The following is a 20463-nucleotide window of genomic DNA, read 5'->3' on the forward strand; positions in this document are numbered from 1 at the left end:
ACCTGGCTTCGGTGACTCAACCCGAGAGATTGAACACGTATCCGGAAGCGTTCAAGCCAGAATGGTCACTATATTTGAGATGTGGTTCACGAAGGAAATCGTCTTTGAGTCTTGAAATTCTATGGAGAGCATACCAACGAGGTTTTAGCGATCAACGGTTATGCCTAAAAGCATAAAATTATGTGGTTGGCGGTTTCGTTAGGGCGGCCGTAGGATCAGTCCGACGAAATCTCTACCTTTGACATAGTCGCAAACAGCTTGCGAACGTAGAATTACTTAGTCGTAAGAAACTCTAAAATACGTCATGGTCTAATTACAATTTGTATCGATGAGGGCTGTACACGACTTTCCCTTCGTCATGCATCTCGCCGGGCAAGAGTTGCAAACGTTCGTACGCATAAGAACGGCTTGGCTGCCCGCCCGCCGCAACACAATCGGTCTAATGAAAACGAATCCCAGACAAGAATCATATACAGCTGCATATCGAGTTGGTCAGACATCAGTCCTCCAGAAACTAGAAGAGTTCGAAACACGAAAAATAATACAGTATGGAGTTTCTTGGCTAAGGCTCAGCCGGTTCGCTACCAATCGATTCTAATGAGCCAGTGTTGCTGGGGCCCCGGCCAATGAATCTCTCCATACTCTGGCAATGTGTATGCTCCCCGAAAGATTTCCAGTGGCTGTTTCTTTGCTCACCTTCGCCATTCACAGTGCTACTGTGGTCAAGGATCAATAGGTATCAGTGTGAGGATTTGTTATAATTGTAACACGCCACGATGCGCGTACTGTCAGGTCACCAGAGTCAGAACCAAATCCTGGGACGATTGTCACTCGAAAGCTTATTTTCGTAACGTCTGAATGAGATATCGGAATTCTCTGACTACGGAAGTCAACCAAACTTTGCAGGCTCAATAGTACAAGTCATTAAGGGAGCTAAGGAGAGAATCATCCTACTTTTACGAAGCATCAATAGCCACGATGCGGAACCTCCTTGAATTCACTCATTTATCTCCATGTTTAGTGATAGACTGATGTAGAACCTGAAGAACGACACTATTACACACAGCCAATCATAACATTTGACTTTATTGGTGTCGTATCACAGAAGATTCAACCGTATGGTTGACTACTTTAGGCAACGAAGGTTACGGTAGTGAGTATATAATATCTATATGAGGTGGAAGTAAGGGCTTAGCGCTGAAGGCCCGAAATCGTCCTCCAGTTTATAAGGGCCGCGGCGGTGGATCCGTTGGACCCCCTGACTCACCAGTCGAATTGGACTACTATTCCGACAGTCCTCTTGCGTACATATGCATAATGCGCATGCAAGAACCCTCTATGCCCACGTGTCGGGCACTGTTTCCATTTGGCATTGTCATTATCTTAGGTACCTACTGAATACAGCTGTGTGACTTCTGGGTTGGAAATATCTGTGTGAAAAGAGCCATCATGGAATTATTGGCTCTCTGTTCACTTTCTGGATGAGCTACTAGCCTTCTGGGAGTCCCTTGGCCCATAAGAGTACTGTCCGCCGACATCGTACTTCTAAGCCGATTTTCAGGTAATTTGCTGACCGTGTTATTATGTCCTCTTTCATGACCATGACATCAGGTTGAAATCATGTGCCAAGCCCCCTGCACAATTATCTAATTATCCATATATCGTGCCGAAGATCTTCAGGCAAGTTTGTGAATATCGCATCGCCCCCTCCTGCGTCTGACGCCACCGTCGGCCAGAAGATTCGACGTTTCAAGAATCCCTGCATGATAGATACCGATACCCTACTACTAGTGACATAGCTCTGCAGGGCATGCCACGTTTTTGGCTATGAATCTGGTACTACGATGGATGTACCTCCTTCTTCGTAACGCAATGTCATGTGAACCAGACTTCCGAGCACTGGCCGACCTCCATTGCTTCCTAATTTACTGCTCTGCTCATTTCCCCTGATTCTTTTCGAAAGAAAAGAAATCCATCCTGAGCACATAAGTAAGTATCAATACCGCGAAGCCAGATCATCTGTGTTCTCACTTGCTCCTTCCACCTGCAAATTAACATGAAGGTCAATTCTTCAAAATACTCTAAATGCACACCCGGCCACGAGTTCACTGATCAAGCACCCGATTCGTTGCAGCTTGCATGCGACTCACTCCATCAACTGAACACCGCAGCAAGCAACAAGATGACAGATCTCACCTGCAGCCAATGTCACAGTGCTTCGCCTTTTTCAGGCGCTCAAGCTACCCAATTGACTCTGGATCCAAGCACACCTTTCTGCGGGCATCACCACCTTCATGTTGTGGAGGGGTACACCGGCTACTTCCCTCCACAGGGCCCTCTAGTGGTGCAAAGGGGTCCGAGAAGAAAGCAGGTTTATCTCTGGTCTTGTGTGAGTAGCTACTGGCTAAGCCCTCTGAGATGTCTCTAAGTTGGACGTGTTGTAGTGCGCTTGCGGCCAACCCGGCATCCCGATTCGGAAGGAGTCATGCTTAGAGTGCGACTCCCCTCGTTGCGCGTACTGCCAAGTTGCAAAGGTTAGAACCTAAGCGTCGAGCTTTCTTGGGCCCAGGTTAGAAGCCATCATGATGGGCTTTGAAGGGATGGGTACTGTCATACATCATGGCATGAGCGGCAGTGAGCACAACAGCAAAGACAGTCATGGGCGCAGCTTACGGTGGCATCCCATCCAACTACTATATTTTCAACATAGTGTTACCTGCTTAGGGCCTGTTTCTGGGAAGTTCATAAACTCCTGCCATCAAATTGGAATCTTGCACATCTATGTTTTCTTGCTCTCACAACACGTTCCTTCCGAATTCCCGAGTTGTCGGGCCATCTCTCGCTCAACGAAAGGTGTATATCAGATATCTCCTTTATAGCCGTATTCCCCAACTGATCACCCGCGCGCACACACCTGGTGGTGGCAGAAGCTTCAAGGCTTGGTTGCCTTCGGCGCCTTGCTTGCCACCCAACTTTGGGCCATGTACGCATTCTTCGTTAGCACTTTCTCATTAAATCCATACGCTGCATTCAGGTCAAACACTTGTTCTCCATTCAGCGTCACCTCCCCACAGCCAGGCTTCATTTCCAAGAACTCGAACCCAATGGCCTTGGCCACTGCAACTATCTTGTCGAGCGAAAGTTTGAACGAAAGGACCGGTCCCCCACATGAGAGGTCCAATGTTGATCCAATAGCCTCCAGGCTTCAAGACTGAATGAATGGTGTCGAGGTACCTTATGACGTTGCGCGCCGTATTGATAAAGAAGTGTGTGACCACAGCATTGTACCGTACAGTCTCCGACTGGAACCGCGTAGTGAAATCACCCTCGACGAGTAGCACAGCACTGGCGTTTACTCGCCTATCAGGCAAGGACACCCTGTGAAACATGTCTGCAGTGGTCGCGTGATGTGACCATCCTTTCACAAAGGGTTGGATCGCCTTGGCAGTCGGGCGACGAAGAGCCTCAAGGTAGCGATAAGCGAGATTCATAAACATGTACCACTCGTTGCTGGTAACCTCAAAGCCTCCGAGCGCGGATATCTCGTGGCCCAGGCGGCCAGCGCCGGATCAAGAGAGAAGCACTGTGACGTCTTCCTTCTCGGAGCGATCTGGGAAAAGCGTGGCCAGCGTGTCGAGAATGCAAGGAAACGCGTCATCCCGCTCGCCACGCCCGGTACTTGACCAATCCCTGACAAAGTGCCTCAGAGCCTGGGACGTACTCACTCTATGGGCAGGCTGGCCAGCATCGTCCTTGGCTTTAGCGTGGTCCGTAAGCTCCTGGTGACTGGTTCCGCAAAACTCAAGCGCCGACTCAATAATTTTCTCGCATAGAGCCTGATTCACATCAAGCAGCTAGTCTGCCGTTTCAAACTTCTTTGAATACCGGACAGCCATGTCGAGAACATACAGAATCAACGACCAGCGGGCGTTTTGGCCCAGGGGAGAAGTTTCAGGAACCGCATGATGGCCACTAACTGCTCTCTGAGTCTTGGACACATGCTTGTACAGCCCCTTCCACCGGTTCAATTCCGCCATCTGGCGCGCCTTGTACCGTTCAAAGCCAACCAGAGTATTGAGAAGTCGGTGGCGGGGGTGGGTGATGTCCCACTTGCCGTGGGACTTGCTCATTCGCTTCATGAGACTCTTCTTCTCCTGGTCATGGCGCGGGCTTGTCTGGGATATCCTCGACGATGAGTGTGACTCTGTGGGTCTCAACAAATGATCCTTCAGGCATCTGCAGTACCTAGTCAATCACCACCATCATTCCATTTTGTTGGGCACACAAACTCTTGATCGAGACTGGCCTCTTACCGCCGCCAAGGCCTTTTCTGCGCCCAAATTATTGTCCACAACAACTCTATTGTCTGCAACCTTTCGAACACTTTTCGCCTCGGCGCTTACAGAGAGGACGCCATAGGCGAGATTCAAGGCAGCCCGTAAGGCAATATGAGACAGCCTCATTGAAAAAGCAAGCACTGCTGACCGAGTGGCGTGGGTTTAAAATTAGACCGGCTGTGATTCGTCGGAGTGAAAGAAAATGGCGTTCAGAAAACACCTGGAATCTTCCAGTCGCTTTCGAATTCGACTGGAAATTACGTGAAAACAAACGGTCGCTGTACTTCTGATTAGGTAGAGAGAAGTAAAATTCACCACCATCGTCCGAATTTGGAGGAAATTGAGCAGCTGTGCTGTCACTCTGAGTACCTTGATAGATGCCAAGAGAACAAAAATTAATGAGGCTAAGTCTGCCCAACAACGCAAAGTCGTGAGATTTCCTATGGTATCCTGCCCGCAAGATCCTATGAGTTCCCCATCAAGATCTTGCTCCATCCCTAGATCTGTAATCAGCATCTCGCTTTCATCATATCCTATTATGCGTGGCCAATAGTCCCATTCATGAGCTTCCCCCTTCGCAGTCACCGCGTCTTCCTTCAAATACTCATTCAAGCGATCGCACATCTTGCAGTTCTCCAACGGAAAGCTAGCCGCTAGATACTTGAGCTCCTCTTCCAACTTGCCCTTGAACAGCTCCGCAAACTCCTAGCCGGCATACTCGCTCATCAAGCACTCTCGCATCACACGCTCGCCCTGCCGATCGAAATTACATACCTTGGGGGACTTCTTCTTGAGCAAGTGCGTGGGAATCTGCTTCTTGTGATCAGCTCATAGAGGTTCACTGCGTGACCGACCTCGAAACACAAACCTACAAACATCATCTCCCTCCGGAGACTCAGCGAATGAGGGACTCGGAGGAGGCGAACCTGCCCACTGTTGTGCCTACTCCTCGTATTTTGGCACTGCTGCGGCCATTACCGCGAAGTATATTTGGCGCGTGGGATGTTCTTTCTGGAGGCCTCAACTACCATCTCGACTTTTTACTGCCTGGTTCGATATCGTGTCCGAGTTCCTCATCCATTATGAAGTACCTCGTGCTTCACTGCCCTTCCTGCACAACATCACAAATGTACCAAAGCAACTTGAAGGCAATGAATCACCCGGACGAACTGTATCCACAGCTTTCACCTGCGGTTGCCGTCTTATGTCAGGGGACGTCAACTAGGCAAGTTTGATTATTAGCTGGTAGAATATCTGCTTTTCTTGGGCTTAAAGGCTTAGAAGTCTATCGAAAGCGATCCAATGTTTTACACTACGCCTCGTTCATGGTTCCCCAAGGGCCGAGCTGCATTTTACAAAAAAGCGCCAGGCAAAGCAAAAGAGGGTATGTGGAACGAAACGAGCTCCATGATGTTCACAAACATCTCTCGAGGCAGCTGTGATAAACCTCAGGAGGCTTGCCTTGAATTTCTTATTACTTAGCCCTCGTTATACTTTGCTGAGCATCGAGCTCTCCTTTGAATGATTACATAATCAGAACGATGGGTCTAAATGACTGTAGCCTTCGGAAAATGCTCCGTATCCCTGATACTTCGTTTACTGTCACCTCCCATCTCCGGGCCTGTAGTTATGACTCTGTAGACTCAGAAGAATTTGTAGGTCAGGAGTTTGCCCGCTTTCGCAGCTTGGTAGATCTCACGGGCGGTCTTCTAGATGCTACGGAATCACGGCATTTTTCAGCAACGTCAGATTTCCATGAGAGAAGTAGTAGACCCGGGGCTTGACAAATTGGCTAACAATAATATCAGATTCTAACGTAAAGTGAGTGCCCGAGCCACAAATGCCGACGAAGACTTCCAAGATACAGATGGTCATGAGGGGAAGTCAACTTCTCGGGAAAATTGAGCCGGATTTTCGGGCTAACGATCAAACAGTCCCACGCCTCACCCCAAGGGACAGATGAAATTTGAGGATTCTTCCTACACCTTATAACTCTCGATTTCAATAGCTTCAAAGTCTCTATAGTAATTACAAGCTAGGATGGCTGGAGGCTAAGTCAGTGACTCCGGTTTCTGTGACATCGTGTTCTTTCGGTCATCTCGACGCTAGTCCGCAGGGTAGAGCAGCTCGTTGTCTGAGCAGTGTGGTGCTATTGCACAGGGAAAGTGAGTAAGGAGTTGGGAACAGTAAATGAGCATCAACACCAACGCGCCGCAGAGTTGATACTTTTCAAAAAACGAAATGATTGACTGGAAAGTTACGAGTGAACAGCGAACCCCGCCGTTTCTCTCTCAAACATATCATAACAAGTCTCAGGTTGCCCTCGAAAAACTACAACCCTTTGATGGCCTCCACTTGTTCCATGATTTTCCCAACATCCTTTTCTGTGCTCTCGAGATTGCTGTGTACGAGGTCTTCAACCCAGGGGCCTCGAGGGGTGAACAATGCCTCGAAAGGATCAGGCCCAATGACAATACCCATTGGCAGCATAGACATCGGATCAATCATCTGCTTCTTCAAAGTGACTGGATCAGTCGGTTGCTCGAGCCTGAACGCCCAGATGAGCCGTGCAAACAAGATCCATAGTCCTTCTCTGCCCACATGTCTACCCGGGCAAAGTCGCCTCCCGTATCCAAAGGCAGTCTTTGGCAAATCTTTACTTTCAAGCCACCTCTCAGGCCTATAATCATTGCAGTCCGCGCCATACACGTCCTTATCTCGAGTGATCGCCCACTGAGAAGGAATCACCGTAGCTCCTTTGGGGATCTTGTACCCCTTGTACTCATCTTCCTCGACGGCTGCATGGTCCATGCCAGCCGGTAGGATCGGTCGCCACCGCAACACTTCCTCAATCATGGCGTCGACGTAGGGCAGTTTCTCTCGGTCTTCGTACACGGGCAAGCGATCGTGCCCAACGATTTCGTCAATCATGGCCTGCGCTTTGAGCAGAAAGTGTGGATATGTCAACATGGCAATGACAAACCAGCAGAGAATAGCAACGCTGGTATCACCATTGGCCAGAGTCAACGCCCCCACAACCCACGCCTGCTCGGTCTCGCTCATCCCCGTGTCCAGTCTGTCGGTGCTGCTGGCAACTTGTTTGCTGAGGTTATAACCAGGTCTCTTCAAGGCGCTGCGAAAGTTCGCCAAGTGATGTGCCTCCTCTCGTTCGAAGAGACTTTTTGCGGCTCGTTTCCACGGAGAGATTGTGTATGGAAGATTCCTAAGCCAGGGGAAGGTATCATACCATGGGGGTATGGACTTCAAGACTGCTGAGGTCGGACAAATGTCGAAGAAGTCAATCTGTGCTTCATGCTCGAGGTTGCCCCTCATAAGGCGGTAGCCCCAAGCTATCACGCTCACATTGCTTGATGCCGCGCGTCGAAAATGCCAATGAGGATCCAAAGCAGCTCCCTCTTTTTCTTCGCCACTTTTCTCCCCTATCTCTGAAAGCAGATCATTGAGTAGCTGAAGCGATTCCAGCTCGATAATGGGATAGTACAACGCCGCCGAGCGAGGGCTCAGTCCTTGAACATGAAGTCGTTGATGCAGCCGGAGTTGAGCATCGTATTGTAGAAAGAGCATATTATATTTTTTACAGACGAGCTCTCCTGCGTAAGGGCTGAAAGACCTTCCCGAATAGTTGCTCGCTCGCTTGTTCAAGAGGTCATGAGCCGCCTCGACCGTAGTCAAGACGATGTGGGACTGTCTTCCCTCTCTGTAATGCACGACTGGTCCGTATTTGTACTTCCATTGGTAATGAATCATCCAGCTGAAAGGTTTCTCTGGCTTGTTGAACAGATTTCCAAGAATGGGTAGCTGCGGCGGTCCAGGAGGCAAGGGCAGGCTTTTGTTTGCATGCCGTTGTGAGGTTCGTCGAATGTGAGCAACTAGTAGGATGAAGACACCACAAGCTCCGACGAAGATTAGTGAGACCATGGACAACGGCTTGCAGACCGAAGACATATTTGTAACGGTAAGAGGCTCCATATTTGGTTGTTTGAGTTGTTACTTCGAGTACAATAAGAGTCATTTGGTCACAACGTGCACGAAATATGAAGAGACAAAGAGCGGAAAAGTTCGCGTCTAGTAGCTAGAACCTCCTTTTGAAGGCCAGGCATTAACTCTTTATGTCGTGAAACATCATATGCGTATCATAAGTACGTATGACGGAGAAATTGGCTTTTCGTGTCCAAGAGCCTTATTTCTCACCCACATTTCGTGTAACAGAATTTTGCGTAGACGACCGCATACATCACTTCACTCACTGGCACAATGGGGGTTCCCATTGGTCGCCATTTGGAGAAAGCTCGCAGGAGTTGCTTGGGTTGAGATAATGGCACAGTGGAACTATCTAATGCAAACATAACATATCCAATTGGATGGTAACAGATGAGAGTCCATCGCCACTCCCAGCCCGCAGCGTAACAGCGCATATTCGTGTTACAACAGCATCTCGGCCATCGGACCCCTTTCAGACACGGTCCGTGATTTCCCCTCCTCCAACAACATCAAAGAACGCGTCGGCCAGATATCCCCCACGGGACGTTGGCTTCCCGTACTTATCAGTAGCCATGCCGGCAATGGCGGGAGCAGCCACGTCTCGCATGTAACCGGCAATGCCTCCCTTCGTGAACTTTTCCGCAAACTGCTTGGCGTGCAGGCTCAAGCCCTGCGTGGCCCAGATTGGCTGCACCTGCCATACGATACCCATCTTGGCAATATCCGCGGGGAATGTCTCTACTTCTTCCGCCGAGTATCCGCCTTTACTAAAGTCGTATGCGCCAGTGTATCCAAAAGCGAAGAGACGGTTGGGGTAAACTTCTCTCAAGGCGGCATGGAAGTCGTGCATATCCTTCTTGTCTATGTGGTCATCATCTGTCAGCACACGTTTTGGGGCATCGTCAACCCTGTTCGTGGAACATACTCGGTTTATCTACAGCAAGTTAAAGTCAGGCAATTGGATGCTGAGAGTGTGGATGGACTTACCTTGACGGCTCCATGTAACGTCTCCTAGAGGGGCTGCGAGAATGCATCGGTCGATGACGGCCTTCGTACTCCATTGCCACATGTACTGACCAAGAGGAGTCCTTGGGAGTTCCCAGTCGAACATGATTTCTTCTCCGATGATATGCTTGGCAGCGGCTCGTCGGGCTTGCAAAGCCACAGCTGCGTCCCCAATCTCTGCAATGTAAGCGTTGTATTGATCTTCCGTCGCGACGGATTTGACGGCCTCGTCGAAGGTCATCAATCCTGCCGAGGCTTTCCACTCATCCTTTACAGTCAAATAATTCTTTCCCTCGGTCTTCCCAGCCTCCAGAGCTTGAATGAAAGAAGGGACCGGGTTGGTAGCTCCAAGAACATACGGGTGGTCTCGGGGGTCAATCACACTACCAAATGATTAGCCAAGGTTCAAAATCCAAGGGATTCTTACAGTTGCCTATCCTACCTGGTGATAAACTCGGCATGATCGCTGTCACAACGGCATAGAAGCATAGTGTCCGCTCTAGCAACCCAGAATTAGTGCATTTTTCCTCATCTGTTTTGACGCGTACTGACCCCATGATGTCAAAAGTCATTCTGACAGTTGTCAACCTGGACAAGTAGTCCGACGTAGGAACAATTGTTCGACCCTCGCCATTCGTAAACTTCTTCAAACCCATTGCGAGGTCGTCAATATGAATCATAGCAACGCCAGCTTCCACAAAGCTCCGAGTCAACTTCATACATCCGGTCAGAGTCCCGAATCCCATGTCAGCATCCGCGACGATGGGCAACATGTAGTCGATGCACTCCAACGCCTCTCGGTCGGCTTCGGAGTATCTCATACGCAGTTGGGTCTGGCGCTGGTCGTGAAAGAGTTGCGTGTTGAAGATGCGCTTCACGACGGATGGAACCAAGTCGGCAGGGTAATCTGCGTGGTCTTCGCCTGGCCAAGTTGCCTGGGATAGACCACAGAGGGCCCCAGATACATAAACGGTTTGCACTGATCGTGTACAAGTCAGCACAAAAATTGACGGCAACCCTTGAACAACTTACTCGAGTTCGCCATCTCCTTTGCAATGAGCGGCTCAGTGGTTCCAAAGGTCAACTCGTACGTGCCATTCTCATTGTGTTCGTTCAAGATGCGCCAAAGCTTCCTACCTTGGACACTAGATGGGTACTCAATCTTGAATCCAATGTTTCGTAAGGCGGCAATTGACTTTGCTGTGTATGGTCTAACATTTGTCAGTGCTTTCCACTGGTTCCCGTTCAGATCCGTGGATATCCTCTTACCGTTTGATGTGCTTCTGTCTGTCTGATTGCCACCAAGCTTCTATGCCACGTACCTCTGCTGCGAAAGCTTGGCTCTCAGACGTAATATTGTTCCACTTTGGGTACATTTTGATTCACAACAGATCTGAACAATTGTTTTTCCAGACTTTTTTGACAGCGAGAGGGGAGGCTTGCTATCTGTGGCCATCGATGGTACGACTGGGATATGGCTTCTTTTGTTTCCACTTCCATGCCACAGGATCCAGTGACTAGTATCTAGTGATATCAGCCCGCTCTCAAGATATCACGGTTAAAGATACCCTACTATCTCTTATTTCCTATCAAAATAAAGCATAAGTGAGCCTGCGATATGCCGTCCGGCGGATAAGCGATAGCGATGAGGCCATCCGTCGGCGGCATCGGTATCCTTTCGGAGTCGCTAGCCTAGCGCCCGATGTGGAATCAAATGTCGGGGCCCGCCCGATAAGACCGACGCATAGGAGGTGGAAGAGGGGGGGGATGTCCACCTGTGCATTTCAAGAAGCCAACTGACAAGACCAAGTGAGCTTTATGAGACTCATCCGCTTAACCATCTGGTTGTCTAAATTCTACATAGACTTCACAATGAGTAGCAATAATACCGCCGCAACGCTCTCGAAGCCGCCTTCGCTCATCAACCTGCAGTTGGGCTGGCCCTCGCCCCGTCTCTTCGCAGCAAGCGCTCTCTTAGACGGCGCAACACAAGTCCTGACCTCGGAATCCGAAACCGCTGCGGCGCTCATCTATGGCCCTCACATTGGCCACCCTCCCCTCCGAAAGAGCATCGCAGAGTGGCTCTCGTCCGTTTACGGCACAGAGATAGACCATGAGAGAATCTCCATCAACAACGGCGCGTCCGGCAACCTGGCCAATGTCCTGCAAAAGTTCACAGATCCCCTCTACACGCGCAAGATCTTCATGGTGGAACCGACGTACTTCTTGGCCTGCCCAATCTTTGAAGACAACGGGTTCCAGGGCAAGCTCGCAGGTGTGCCCGAGAACGGCAAAGAAGGCCTCGACGTCGCCTTTCTGCGCCGCGAGCTTGCCGCCGCCGAAACAAGAGCCGTCGAGGATGCAAATAAACTCGGCCGACCCGATATTCCCACCATCAAAGTAGGGAAAACGTACCCAAAGATCTACAAATATGTCATTTACATAGTTCCCACGTTTTCGAATCCCAGCGGAAAGACGCTTTCGCTCCCGATTCGCAAGGAACTCGTGGCCCTCGCCCGAGAGTATGACGCTCTCGTCGTATCAGACGACGTCTACGACTTTCTGAGCTGGCCCGAGGATTCATCTGCTCCAGATGACGCAGTCGGTGCCGTACCGCCAAGACTTGTCGACATAGATCGCAACATGCCCGGCTACGGTACTTGGGGAAACACCCTCAGCAACGGATCTTTCTCCAAAGTCATCGGGCCTGGTATCAGAGTCGGCTGGGCGGACGGTACGCCGGCGTTCGCCAAAGAACTAGCCGAGGTGTAAGTAACAGCTCAAATATTTCCAACACAACGGAACACAGAGGTCCAAACTAACTCCTGTGTAGAGGATCTTCGAGCTCCGGCGGCGCACCCTCTCACCTCACATCCACATTTGTCGATAAAATGCTGCGGAGCGGCAATCTGCAAGCACATATCAAGAAGACCCTCATACCTACATATCGTGAGAGGTACTACTCCCTAATGACCTCTATCCGCAGTGTCCTAGTAGCATTGGGCGTCACGGTGGAAGTCAGTAACGCTGAGAGTGCCGCAGAGGCAACGGCAGGAGGGTTCTTCACATATCTTCGGCTTCCAGAAGACCTCCCAGTGGCACGTACAGTGGCCGCTGTCGCTCTGAAAGAGAAACAACTCCGCGTCGCATTCGGACATATGTTTGTTGTCAGTGGAGATAAAGGGAGCATTCAGAGAGCAGAGTTAGAAGATGGATTTGCCAGGTGCATCAGACTGTGCTGGGCATGGCATGAGGTAGCTGAGATCAAAGAAGGTATCGACAGACTGGCTGCTACTATTGTCGATATCAGATCTAGGATAGAAGCTGGGGAGGATTTCAGTGAGCAGGTTTCTATCGGAATCAGGTAGCCACGAAAAAGAAGCATTCTGTATCGGGTCACTAAATGGACAGCCGTTGTTTACCACAGGGTCCTTTTACACACAGACACCGAGTTTTGAATCTGAATGATGGTACATAGACTTTCGCTTCGTCGGCCTCATGGGCGTTCAGGAGAAGAAGACTCCATTGGGTGATCAATACGCTACCTTAGACGCATCCTAGGCCCCCTCTGGCGTCAGCTGCTCAAGAAAGAACCCGATTGATTGATTCCAGTTACCAATTCGTTTATCCGCTGCCCTTTTTTGAGAGGGGAGAAAGACATAGCCTCGTTGTTGGAGCGCTAATAGTTGCTTGGAAGACCCATCGAAATAGTCAATTTTCTCTTCTCTGAACCAGGAACATCTGTTTCCATAGCACTTGTTTTAATTGGAGATCATGTGCGACTGTGTAGCAGTATAGTATTCATTCTATCAGCGCGACTCAATTTTAATGAAAATCGGGTAGGTTGTTACATCTCATCCGACAAGGATCGCCTCGATGAGATTGCACATGTAGATGTAATCAAGAACCACGCGGGCACCTGTGACATCTACCGCTTAAATATCCCCAAAAACATCAATCTTGCAGATCAGATGATGCTAGAAGAGTTTTGAACTGGTTCAATGGCTCCAGAAAGCTTACTCTCCATTTCCTTCTCCTTCTTGTCGCCTTCATCTTCCACAGCAGTCTCAGAGACGGGCTGTTCGCCAGCAGCACGCATTTCTTGTCGTAGCTGACGCTTGTGCAGGAAGTCTGCAATGACTAAGGAGGAGGGAAATTTCTTCTCAGCTTGTGTCCCATGCCGTACGTGGTAGTCTCAAAAAGAGGGATGGGAACTTACAAACGAGTACGACGGCAGCGAGAGCGAATGAGAGGATGGAGGGAAAGCCTCGCTCGAATTTGGGCGCCATGGTCTGTGGGAAGATGAGAATGGGGAGGAACGAATCTGTTTCGTTAGACATCGTATTTCCAGGCTGTATGAGATAAACTCACTGGTTGCGTAGAATAGCCCGTTCATGCTGGAAATAGTCAAAGCACGCTCTTCCGCGTTGCCATTATTCACCTCATTTGCCCAAGTCTGTGGCCCCCCTTCGTCAGCCTCATTGCTGAACAGTTTGTAAACACACAAACTCTACTATCAACTTACCCAAGTAACAGCCGTGACATAACCGCAAGAAACGAGGAAGAAGCCGGCGACTCGTGCAGCATCTGTTGCAGGGTACGCAGTAAGTATGGAAGAGCCGACGACTGTGGTGCCCATCTAATATTGCCCACCATCAGTGACTGAGAGTTCAACGTTTGTCAGAAAGGAGGGGTGTCACTCACCAGAGGACCAATGATCCACAAGGGTCTGTTGCCAGTCATGTCCGACATGAAGCCCCATGCAAAGTCCGTGAACATCGTGACGAGGTTGGCGCACGCCGGTATGACGTTGCGCTGGGTGACGCTGTATCCGTTCTCGCCTACAGTCGTGTCAGTTGAATGCCGTGTGAAGTAAAAGAGCTTCCAGGGCGCTTGTCTTACGCAGGTAAATGGCAAAGTAGTTGTTGGCCTGGCACGAGTTACCGTACTATTTGATGCGCAAAAAAGTGTTAGCAGGCTCCATTCCCTCACATTGGATATCTCGGATGATTGAGAGCAACTCACAAAGATGTACATCAGGCACAAGATCCACCAGCGCCAGTTCCCAAGCATGCGCTTGAGGAGCTTCACGTCCACAACGCCCGTGATCTCCGCCTTGCCCTGCTTCGCCGCGCGCTGCATCGCAATCTGCTTGTCCTCCTCGGTGATGTACCACGCAGTCGTATTGTGCGGGTAGTCAGGCAGCAGCCACCACACGGAGAGAGCCACAGGCAGAGACATGCAGCCGCAGACTATATATGTGTATCCTCACTCGTCAGCCAACTTTGATCCAAGCTTTCTCCCCCTAATACTATGCAGTGCACTTACCAATGTACATCCACCTCCACCCAGCCATCCCCAAATGCCCATTCAGAGACTTATGGATGCCCGCCTGCAGAAACCCAGACGTCGCCTGGCCAAAGAAGCCGGTAATGTGCCAAATGGCCACGCGCTTCGCCAGCTCGGGCTTGGTGTACCACGACCCGAGGAGGAAGATGATGATGGGCGAGAAGCCAGACTCAAAGAGCCCGATCATGAAGCGGAAGGCGTACATGTGGTTGCTGTTCTGGGCCGCTGCCTGCGCGAAGCTTTTCAAAGTCACAAAGAGCCATTAGCAATTCATCCCATCCTGTTTTTTTTTTTTTTGCAGAGCTTGCGGCGTACGTAAAGGCGGTCCATCCTACTTCGCAAAAGACGATGCAATAACGCGGACGGATCTTGAGGGCGATTAGGTTTGACGGAATTTGCATAATGGCAAAGGCAATGGTGTAACACACTGCATCTCGGTCAGTTCGCGTTCAATAATCGCATACGGTTACTAAGTCAAGGGTCCGGCTTACTGAGCATGTAGGTGTACTCGTTTCCTTGTATATTCAAGTCCTCCTTCATTCCGCTGACGTCTGTTACTCGAGGTTAAGCCACAATCAACCCTTGATCGCAGGGGTTGGCACACTCACAGGCGTTTGTGATGTTGCTCTGGTCAATGTATTTCATCCACTTTGTCGAATCAGCCACCGTGAACAGAAGAGAAGGAAGGATTCGGAACTCACCCAGCCAAGTGTCGCGCAAATCAAGATACCGAAATCCAGCTTCCGAACCAAAGCGCGTTCCTAATTTCACCCAGTCAGTTCCGCCTCGACTCTTTCGGCCGTCTTTGACAGCGACTTCATAGTGGGCATACCTCAGGGCTCTTTAAATGCTGATCAGCATCCCATAGATGGTACAGAATCTTCCTTCCCCAAGAGACGTTCTGCGGCGCATCCTCGTGGGTGCCGACGCCGACATCTGACGCCGTTGAGGTTGCCGAGTTGACCTCGTGGGTCTTCTTCTCTCCGTCCATGGTGAAGACGATTGGTGCTTTTGCAAAGACTGCGGACGAAAGGGTGCACCAATTATCAGACCTTTGAGTTATTCGAGAAAGGGATGAGAAAGGTGCTTGATGACGGAAGTCAGACCGAGACACACCTTGAAGTTAAGTGTCTTCTCAACTCTCTCCAGTTCGAGGCACCTCGATACCACCTCGCCACTTAACCTCCGCACCCCGGATCATGATAACCAGGAACAACCCCCAACCGATACCAGATCGGTCGGCCATTACTTCTCCCAAGATAACATACCCCGTCACGTTCAATAAGTGAACAAGAACGTAGAATTAGCATAATCGCGCGGCAGTGGGGCCATCGGCATCCTGCCCGCCCCTGTCCCGAAGATAAGCTGCAGTCACTGGCATAAATCGAGGACGCCGTCGGACAAAGCCCGATCTTCCCCCGCATTCTTATCAGCCCATGCCCCGATACCTCGTACTAACCCCGGTCACGGTCCCCGGATAACGATGAACCGCTCTGTCCGGCAAAACGGACGCTAGGAGCCGATTGTCGGGATGATGGGACCGGCGGGGTTGTGTAAGTCAGCAACGTCTTAAGGCCTGCCCAGGAGTCGCATCCGACATCGAAACCAAAAAAATGCAAAGCTACTGACGTCTCGATAACATTCTTCGACGAGATCTGGAACACCATCAAACATAGCTTCAAGTACACCCCACTCTCTCGAGGTTGACATTGCAGTATCCCAACATTCCCACGACATCCCCCATCCCCCCAAACGCGCCCCCAATGTCCCGAGCCGCAGCAGACCAGCTCGCCCTCGCGCGCGAAGCCTGCCGCCCCAACCTCGTCAAGAAGCTCATGCTCGAGAACAAGCTCGCCCACTCCTTTGGCCTCCGCGTCGCCTTCTCCACCGAGATGCCCCTCGTCGCCAAGCGCGCCGGCTACTCGGCCGTGCTCATGAACCTCGAGCACATGGCCATGAGCATGGAGACCATGAAGGACATTGCCGTCTCGTGTCTGAATGTCGGGTAAGGCCCTCCTCCTCTTCTTCTTCTTCATACCGTGGTCCCCCCTTTTTTTGTGTCAAAGAAAAAGCGAGCGGAAACGGAAAGATGAAGAGTTACAAACATCCCCCCCCCCCCTGCTCACACAGCGCAAAAGCATCACCCCTACCGTGGTCGTACCGACGTGCGCACCCGAATGGATTTCCCGCTGTCTCGACTCCGGAGCGCAAGCCATTATCGTGCCTCACGTGAACAACGTTGAGCAAGCAAAGATGTGCGTCAACGCATCAAAGTTTCCACCTCTGGTACGTGCATGTGCGCTTCTTAGTTCTTCCCCTCCTCCCTCTTCCCCATCCTAACGGCGTTTCAATGATTCGGTCTTGCGGAAGAAGCTCCAAGAATCCATGACCCTTCTCCCAATTAGCGCTTCCAGCAAAGCAAAGTGTGTTCCGGGCTTACACGGGTCGATATTGTAGGGCCACCGCTCCGTGACCATGGTCACGGCAATGACCCAGTATACAACGACACTATCTTACGCAGCCATCGCCGAGGTGGTCAACGACGAGGTTCTCATAATGCCCATGATTGAGACCAAAGAAGGAGTCGAGAACGTAGAGTAAGTCCAGTCTTGTGCAACGAGGTGAGACTCTACGAAAGTACGGCGCTGACGAGATCACAGAGCCATCGCGGCCGTGCCAGGCATCGATGCCTTGTTCATCGGCTGCGCAGACCTTTGCATGGAGCGAGTCACCCAGCTTCCTTCATAGACATGGCCTCGAGACCTAGGCTGACGTGTGATTTGTAGACTCGGTATTCCTGGACAGTACGATTCAGAGCTCTTCCACTCTACCGTGGCCAAGATTTCAGATGCAGCAGAGAAGGCGAGCGTGAACGGACGCAAGGTGTTCGTGGGACTCGGTGGGCTAGAACCTAGACCCGACCTCCTGGAGACGTTGGCGAAACGTCATGCCCCCATTCGGTAAGTATCTAATTCGCATTGCTGTCCTTTCATGTTTCGATGGTTCAATTTACTTACATGGTCGACATCAGATTTGCAATGGCAGGCCGAGATCTGGCGCTCCTACTCATGGGCATGTCAAAGCAAGCGGCGGCGATGAACGATATCTCGAGCAAACTACAATAGTCATTTTAGCCCGCCCCCTAGAAAAAGAAAAACCTAGCAAAGGAACTATGGCCACTAAAACACGACCGGTCAAATCCGAACTCCGCCGAACCAGTTCAAGGCTTCCGATTACAACGCCAGGCAACGGACATTCTCGCTCGCAATGCAAAGAGGTGAAAAGGTAGCTTTGAAGGTGAATGATGTCGTAGTTTGTAAAGGTGAAGAGTGATATGTCAGTGAGTGCGTGGCGCCAGCAAGTTACTCGTTACCCCAGGCATTTTCGGCATTTTCGGCAGTTTCGACACTTTCGATATTTCTGAGCGACGAGGGCTCAACCCGACCAGAGCCGGCGCGAAGACGGCCCCGTCGTCCCTCCCCCGTAGTGCCATATTGCGGGCTAAGGTCGCGGTAAGTCACAGGGATGTCAGATTCGTCACCACTATCGTTCGGTAACGAGGACGCCGAGACAGCAGCAGTGAGAAGGGGTCTGGTACGCTCGCGCTCTTCGATTGGGCGCTCTGAGAGATGGCTCCAGCCCTGCGCCCACCACGCGTGTCTCCAGTTGCTGGCACTTTGCATGAAGAGCAAGGTCAGGACCTATGACGGAGGGTCTGGTTAGCTTTTGAACGTCCTTGGTCTGCTATGCATGAGAACCAGACATACCTGAAGCACACCAACGACGAGAACGACGCCCAAGTCGATGGACGAATTCCGCACCGTTGCGTCCCTCCACGGGCCGACACAGGCAGTTTTGCGGCCGGTGATTTCTGCACAATGTGTATTGCCATTAAATGGCCAGCCGCGGTCCTTGACGCTGTTCAGGCCACAGCAATGAAGGCTATCCTGGATGTGCTTGATGGCCGACTCATCCTTGGCGACAAACATGCGCTGCCAGCTGGTGGACAGGGAGCAGTTGAGGCCATCGCCGGGGAGAGCGGTTTGCAGGAGGATGACGGCCACAGCGGTGGTCAAAATGCCTTGCAAGGATTGGATAATGGTTGGAAACAGCTGCTCGGTTCGGGCTGGAGAGGTGCTCGCGTTGAACAGCAGGCGCGGGTAGTAGAAAGCGTTGACAGTGCCGATGATGGGCAGCAGGATGGGAAGCAAAGACAAGAACGGGGAGATGGGAAGGGCAAGATTGGTGCTTGTGACATGAACGACGCTGTGAGATGGTTAGCACGCAAGGGTGCGGTCGGCGATGTTTGAAAACTTACATGGCCGTCGTGAGAAGCCCGATGCAGATCTGAGGAAGCACTCGTTAAATATGTGACACTCGGTGTTAGTGGATGGTGGCAGTTGGGGCTTACCAGGAGAAACACAACGCCCGGATTGACCCCCATGGTGAATTCTTGACGACGAGCAAGTGCGCAACAACACCAGATCGCTTCCGACCGTTGAAACGGATTTTTTGAACGAACAGTGTCAAAAATCGCGGGTGAGAGGGCGTCTTGCTTCACATGTGAATATATAGTAGGCGAAGGAGAGATGGAGAGCGGGAGGTGGAGGAGAAGGCGGACGGGAAGAGGAAGGGTGTGGCGCTGTTCGTCGCCTCCCAAGGGCCCCAGGGCCCAAGGGGCGGTCCCAAGGGACCCAAAGGTGCCGATCGCTGCGCTGGGGTGGGAAGCTACTTGATGCGGCCAAAATCGAGCATGCCCATTTGCGGCACTGGACAGCGTTGGCAACAAGCCAGCGCCAACAAGCACCGACGCCAGCGGGCATTCAGTCTTTCCAAAGCTTCCAAAAAGGACTTTGCCGCCTTCGTCCGACGTCATGGCTCAACCCTGCGAGAAGCTTATTCCCTCAAACTCGAGCACGCCATAGGTTGGAGGCACTTCCGCACGAGGGTCCAGTCATCTCTGGAGAGTCTGATCTTGGGAGCACCCTGGACTCCTGGAGGCCGTCTTGTAGCACCAGATGGACACACCAATGCGGGAGGCCCATCGCCAGTGAGTCAGTGTGCCAGCGAGTGTGCTGCAGACAGTCGTAGAGAGAGAGATCCATGGATGGCAGTGGTGAGTCTGTGTGGCTGCTGGACCCCGCATGCCGTGCGACCGGCGACCACATTCACAGAGGCGCAGGCCGCCCATCCCGCTGTCTCTCAATGTCGATCCAACGCTTCTGACCCCCGTGTTGATAGCGAGGTGTGTTGTCTCGACTGAATACCATGCACTCACTCATCCATCAAATGACAAGACCGAACTGATTATCTGTTGTCGTTGCCGCGCTGTCCAAACACAAGCCTCTGGCGATGTGCTGGTCGATAGATTCGACCCCAAACCCCTCTCTCTGGTGTGACGAGGCAGCAGGCTCTCCGCGCGCATCAATCAGCCTTTGAGGTAGTGGAGGGTAAGCTGATGATGACACCAGCAGCAGGGAAGCAGCTTTCGGGAAGCTGCGCATGGCCCCCATCGAGATGCCGCTATCCTTGCCGTAGTGCTCCGCGCCTTTGCGTTAGCCCTCTTGATGGTTTTTTTTTTTCCTTTTTTTTCCCAAACTGCATCGCCATGTCAACATCCCTCCGAGCTGCATTTACTTTGCCTGCCAATGATAGTGAGAAACGCTCCAAATTGTTAGCCCCATCCCATCGTTTGCGGGCGCAGGCAGGAATAGAATTGAAACATTCTCAAACATGGTCGCCCGCTCAAAGGGGTTTTCCAACATGTCGC

The 20463-nt window shown here is 51.2% G+C and overlaps 8 protein-coding genes across 8 annotated transcripts; 2 read left to right on the forward strand and 6 right to left on the reverse strand.

The window, feature by feature from the left end:
- Positions 1–3569: 3569 nt before the first annotated feature.
- On the reverse strand, positions 3570–4463 carry CORC01_11296 (uncharacterized protein; the record flags this gene model as incomplete). Its single annotated transcript, XM_022622922.1, has 3 exons — positions 3570–3786; positions 3910–4175; positions 4314–4463. The coding sequence occupies 3 exons, from the start codon at positions 4461–4463 to the stop codon at positions 3570–3572; spliced, it is 633 nt and encodes a 210-aa protein (XP_022470596.1).
- A 338-nt stretch (positions 4464–4801) lies between these two features.
- Positions 4802–5215, reverse strand: CORC01_11297 (glucan 1,3-beta-glucosidase; the record flags this gene model as incomplete). The annotated part of the gene is made up of 4 exons (XM_022622923.1): positions 4802–4834; positions 4923–5042; positions 5112–5147; positions 5210–5215. 4 exons carry the CDS (start codon positions 5213–5215, stop codon positions 4802–4804), a joined length of 195 nt encoding a protein of 64 aa, XP_022470597.1.
- Positions 5216–6668: 1453 nt separating this feature from the next.
- CORC01_11298 (cytochrome P450) lies at positions 6669–8303 on the reverse strand (the record flags this gene model as incomplete). The annotated part of the gene is made up of 1 exon (XM_022622924.1): positions 6669–8303. One exon carries the CDS (start codon positions 8301–8303, stop codon positions 6669–6671), a length of 1635 nt encoding a protein of 544 aa, XP_022470598.1.
- Positions 8304–8811: 508 nt separating this feature from the next.
- On the reverse strand, positions 8812–10720 carry CORC01_11299 (acetate utilization-3; the record flags this gene model as incomplete). The annotated part of the gene is made up of 6 exons (XM_022622925.1): positions 8812–9200; positions 9327–9727; positions 9787–9843; positions 9897–10323; positions 10377–10555; positions 10614–10720. The coding sequence occupies 6 exons, from the start codon at positions 10718–10720 to the stop codon at positions 8812–8814; spliced, it is 1560 nt and encodes a 519-aa protein (XP_022470599.1).
- A 496-nt stretch (positions 10721–11216) lies between these two features.
- Positions 11217–12712, forward strand: CORC01_11300 (aminotransferase; the record flags this gene model as incomplete). Its single annotated transcript, XM_022622926.1, has 2 exons — positions 11217–12112; positions 12178–12712. 2 exons carry the CDS (start codon positions 11217–11219, stop codon positions 12710–12712), a joined length of 1431 nt encoding a protein of 476 aa, XP_022470600.1.
- Positions 12713–13311: 599 nt separating this feature from the next.
- On the reverse strand, positions 13312–15684 carry CORC01_11301 (pantothenate transporter liz1; the record flags this gene model as incomplete). The annotated part of the gene is made up of 13 exons (XM_022622927.1): positions 13312–13484; positions 13564–13668; positions 13716–13800; positions 13870–13983; positions 14049–14185; positions 14247–14292; positions 14370–14596; positions 14673–14932; positions 15009–15120; positions 15185–15244; positions 15302–15341; positions 15395–15454; positions 15526–15684. 13 exons carry the CDS (start codon positions 15682–15684, stop codon positions 13312–13314), a joined length of 1578 nt encoding a protein of 525 aa, XP_022470601.1.
- Positions 15685–16456: 772 nt separating this feature from the next.
- On the forward strand, positions 16457–17818 carry CORC01_11302 (HpcH/HpaI aldolase; the record flags this gene model as incomplete). The annotated part of the gene is made up of 6 exons (XM_022622928.1): positions 16457–16698; positions 16832–16979; positions 17151–17290; positions 17354–17386; positions 17480–17653; positions 17725–17818. The coding sequence occupies 6 exons, from the start codon at positions 16457–16459 to the stop codon at positions 17816–17818; spliced, it is 831 nt and encodes a 276-aa protein (XP_022470602.1).
- Positions 17819–18055: 237 nt separating this feature from the next.
- Positions 18056–19137, reverse strand: CORC01_11303 (tetraspanin; the record flags this gene model as incomplete). Its single annotated transcript, XM_022622929.1, has 4 exons — positions 18056–18394; positions 18461–18959; positions 19012–19040; positions 19105–19137. 4 exons carry the CDS (start codon positions 19135–19137, stop codon positions 18056–18058), a joined length of 900 nt encoding a protein of 299 aa, XP_022470603.1.
- Between the last annotated feature and the right edge of the window lie 1326 nt (positions 19138–20463).

The sequence above is a fragment of the Colletotrichum orchidophilum genome, assembly GCF_001831195.1.
Source record: "Colletotrichum orchidophilum strain IMI 309357 chromosome Unknown Scaffold_120.1, whole genome shotgun sequence".
Lineage (NCBI taxonomy): Eukaryota > Fungi > Ascomycota > Sordariomycetes > Glomerellales > Glomerellaceae > Colletotrichum > Colletotrichum orchidophilum.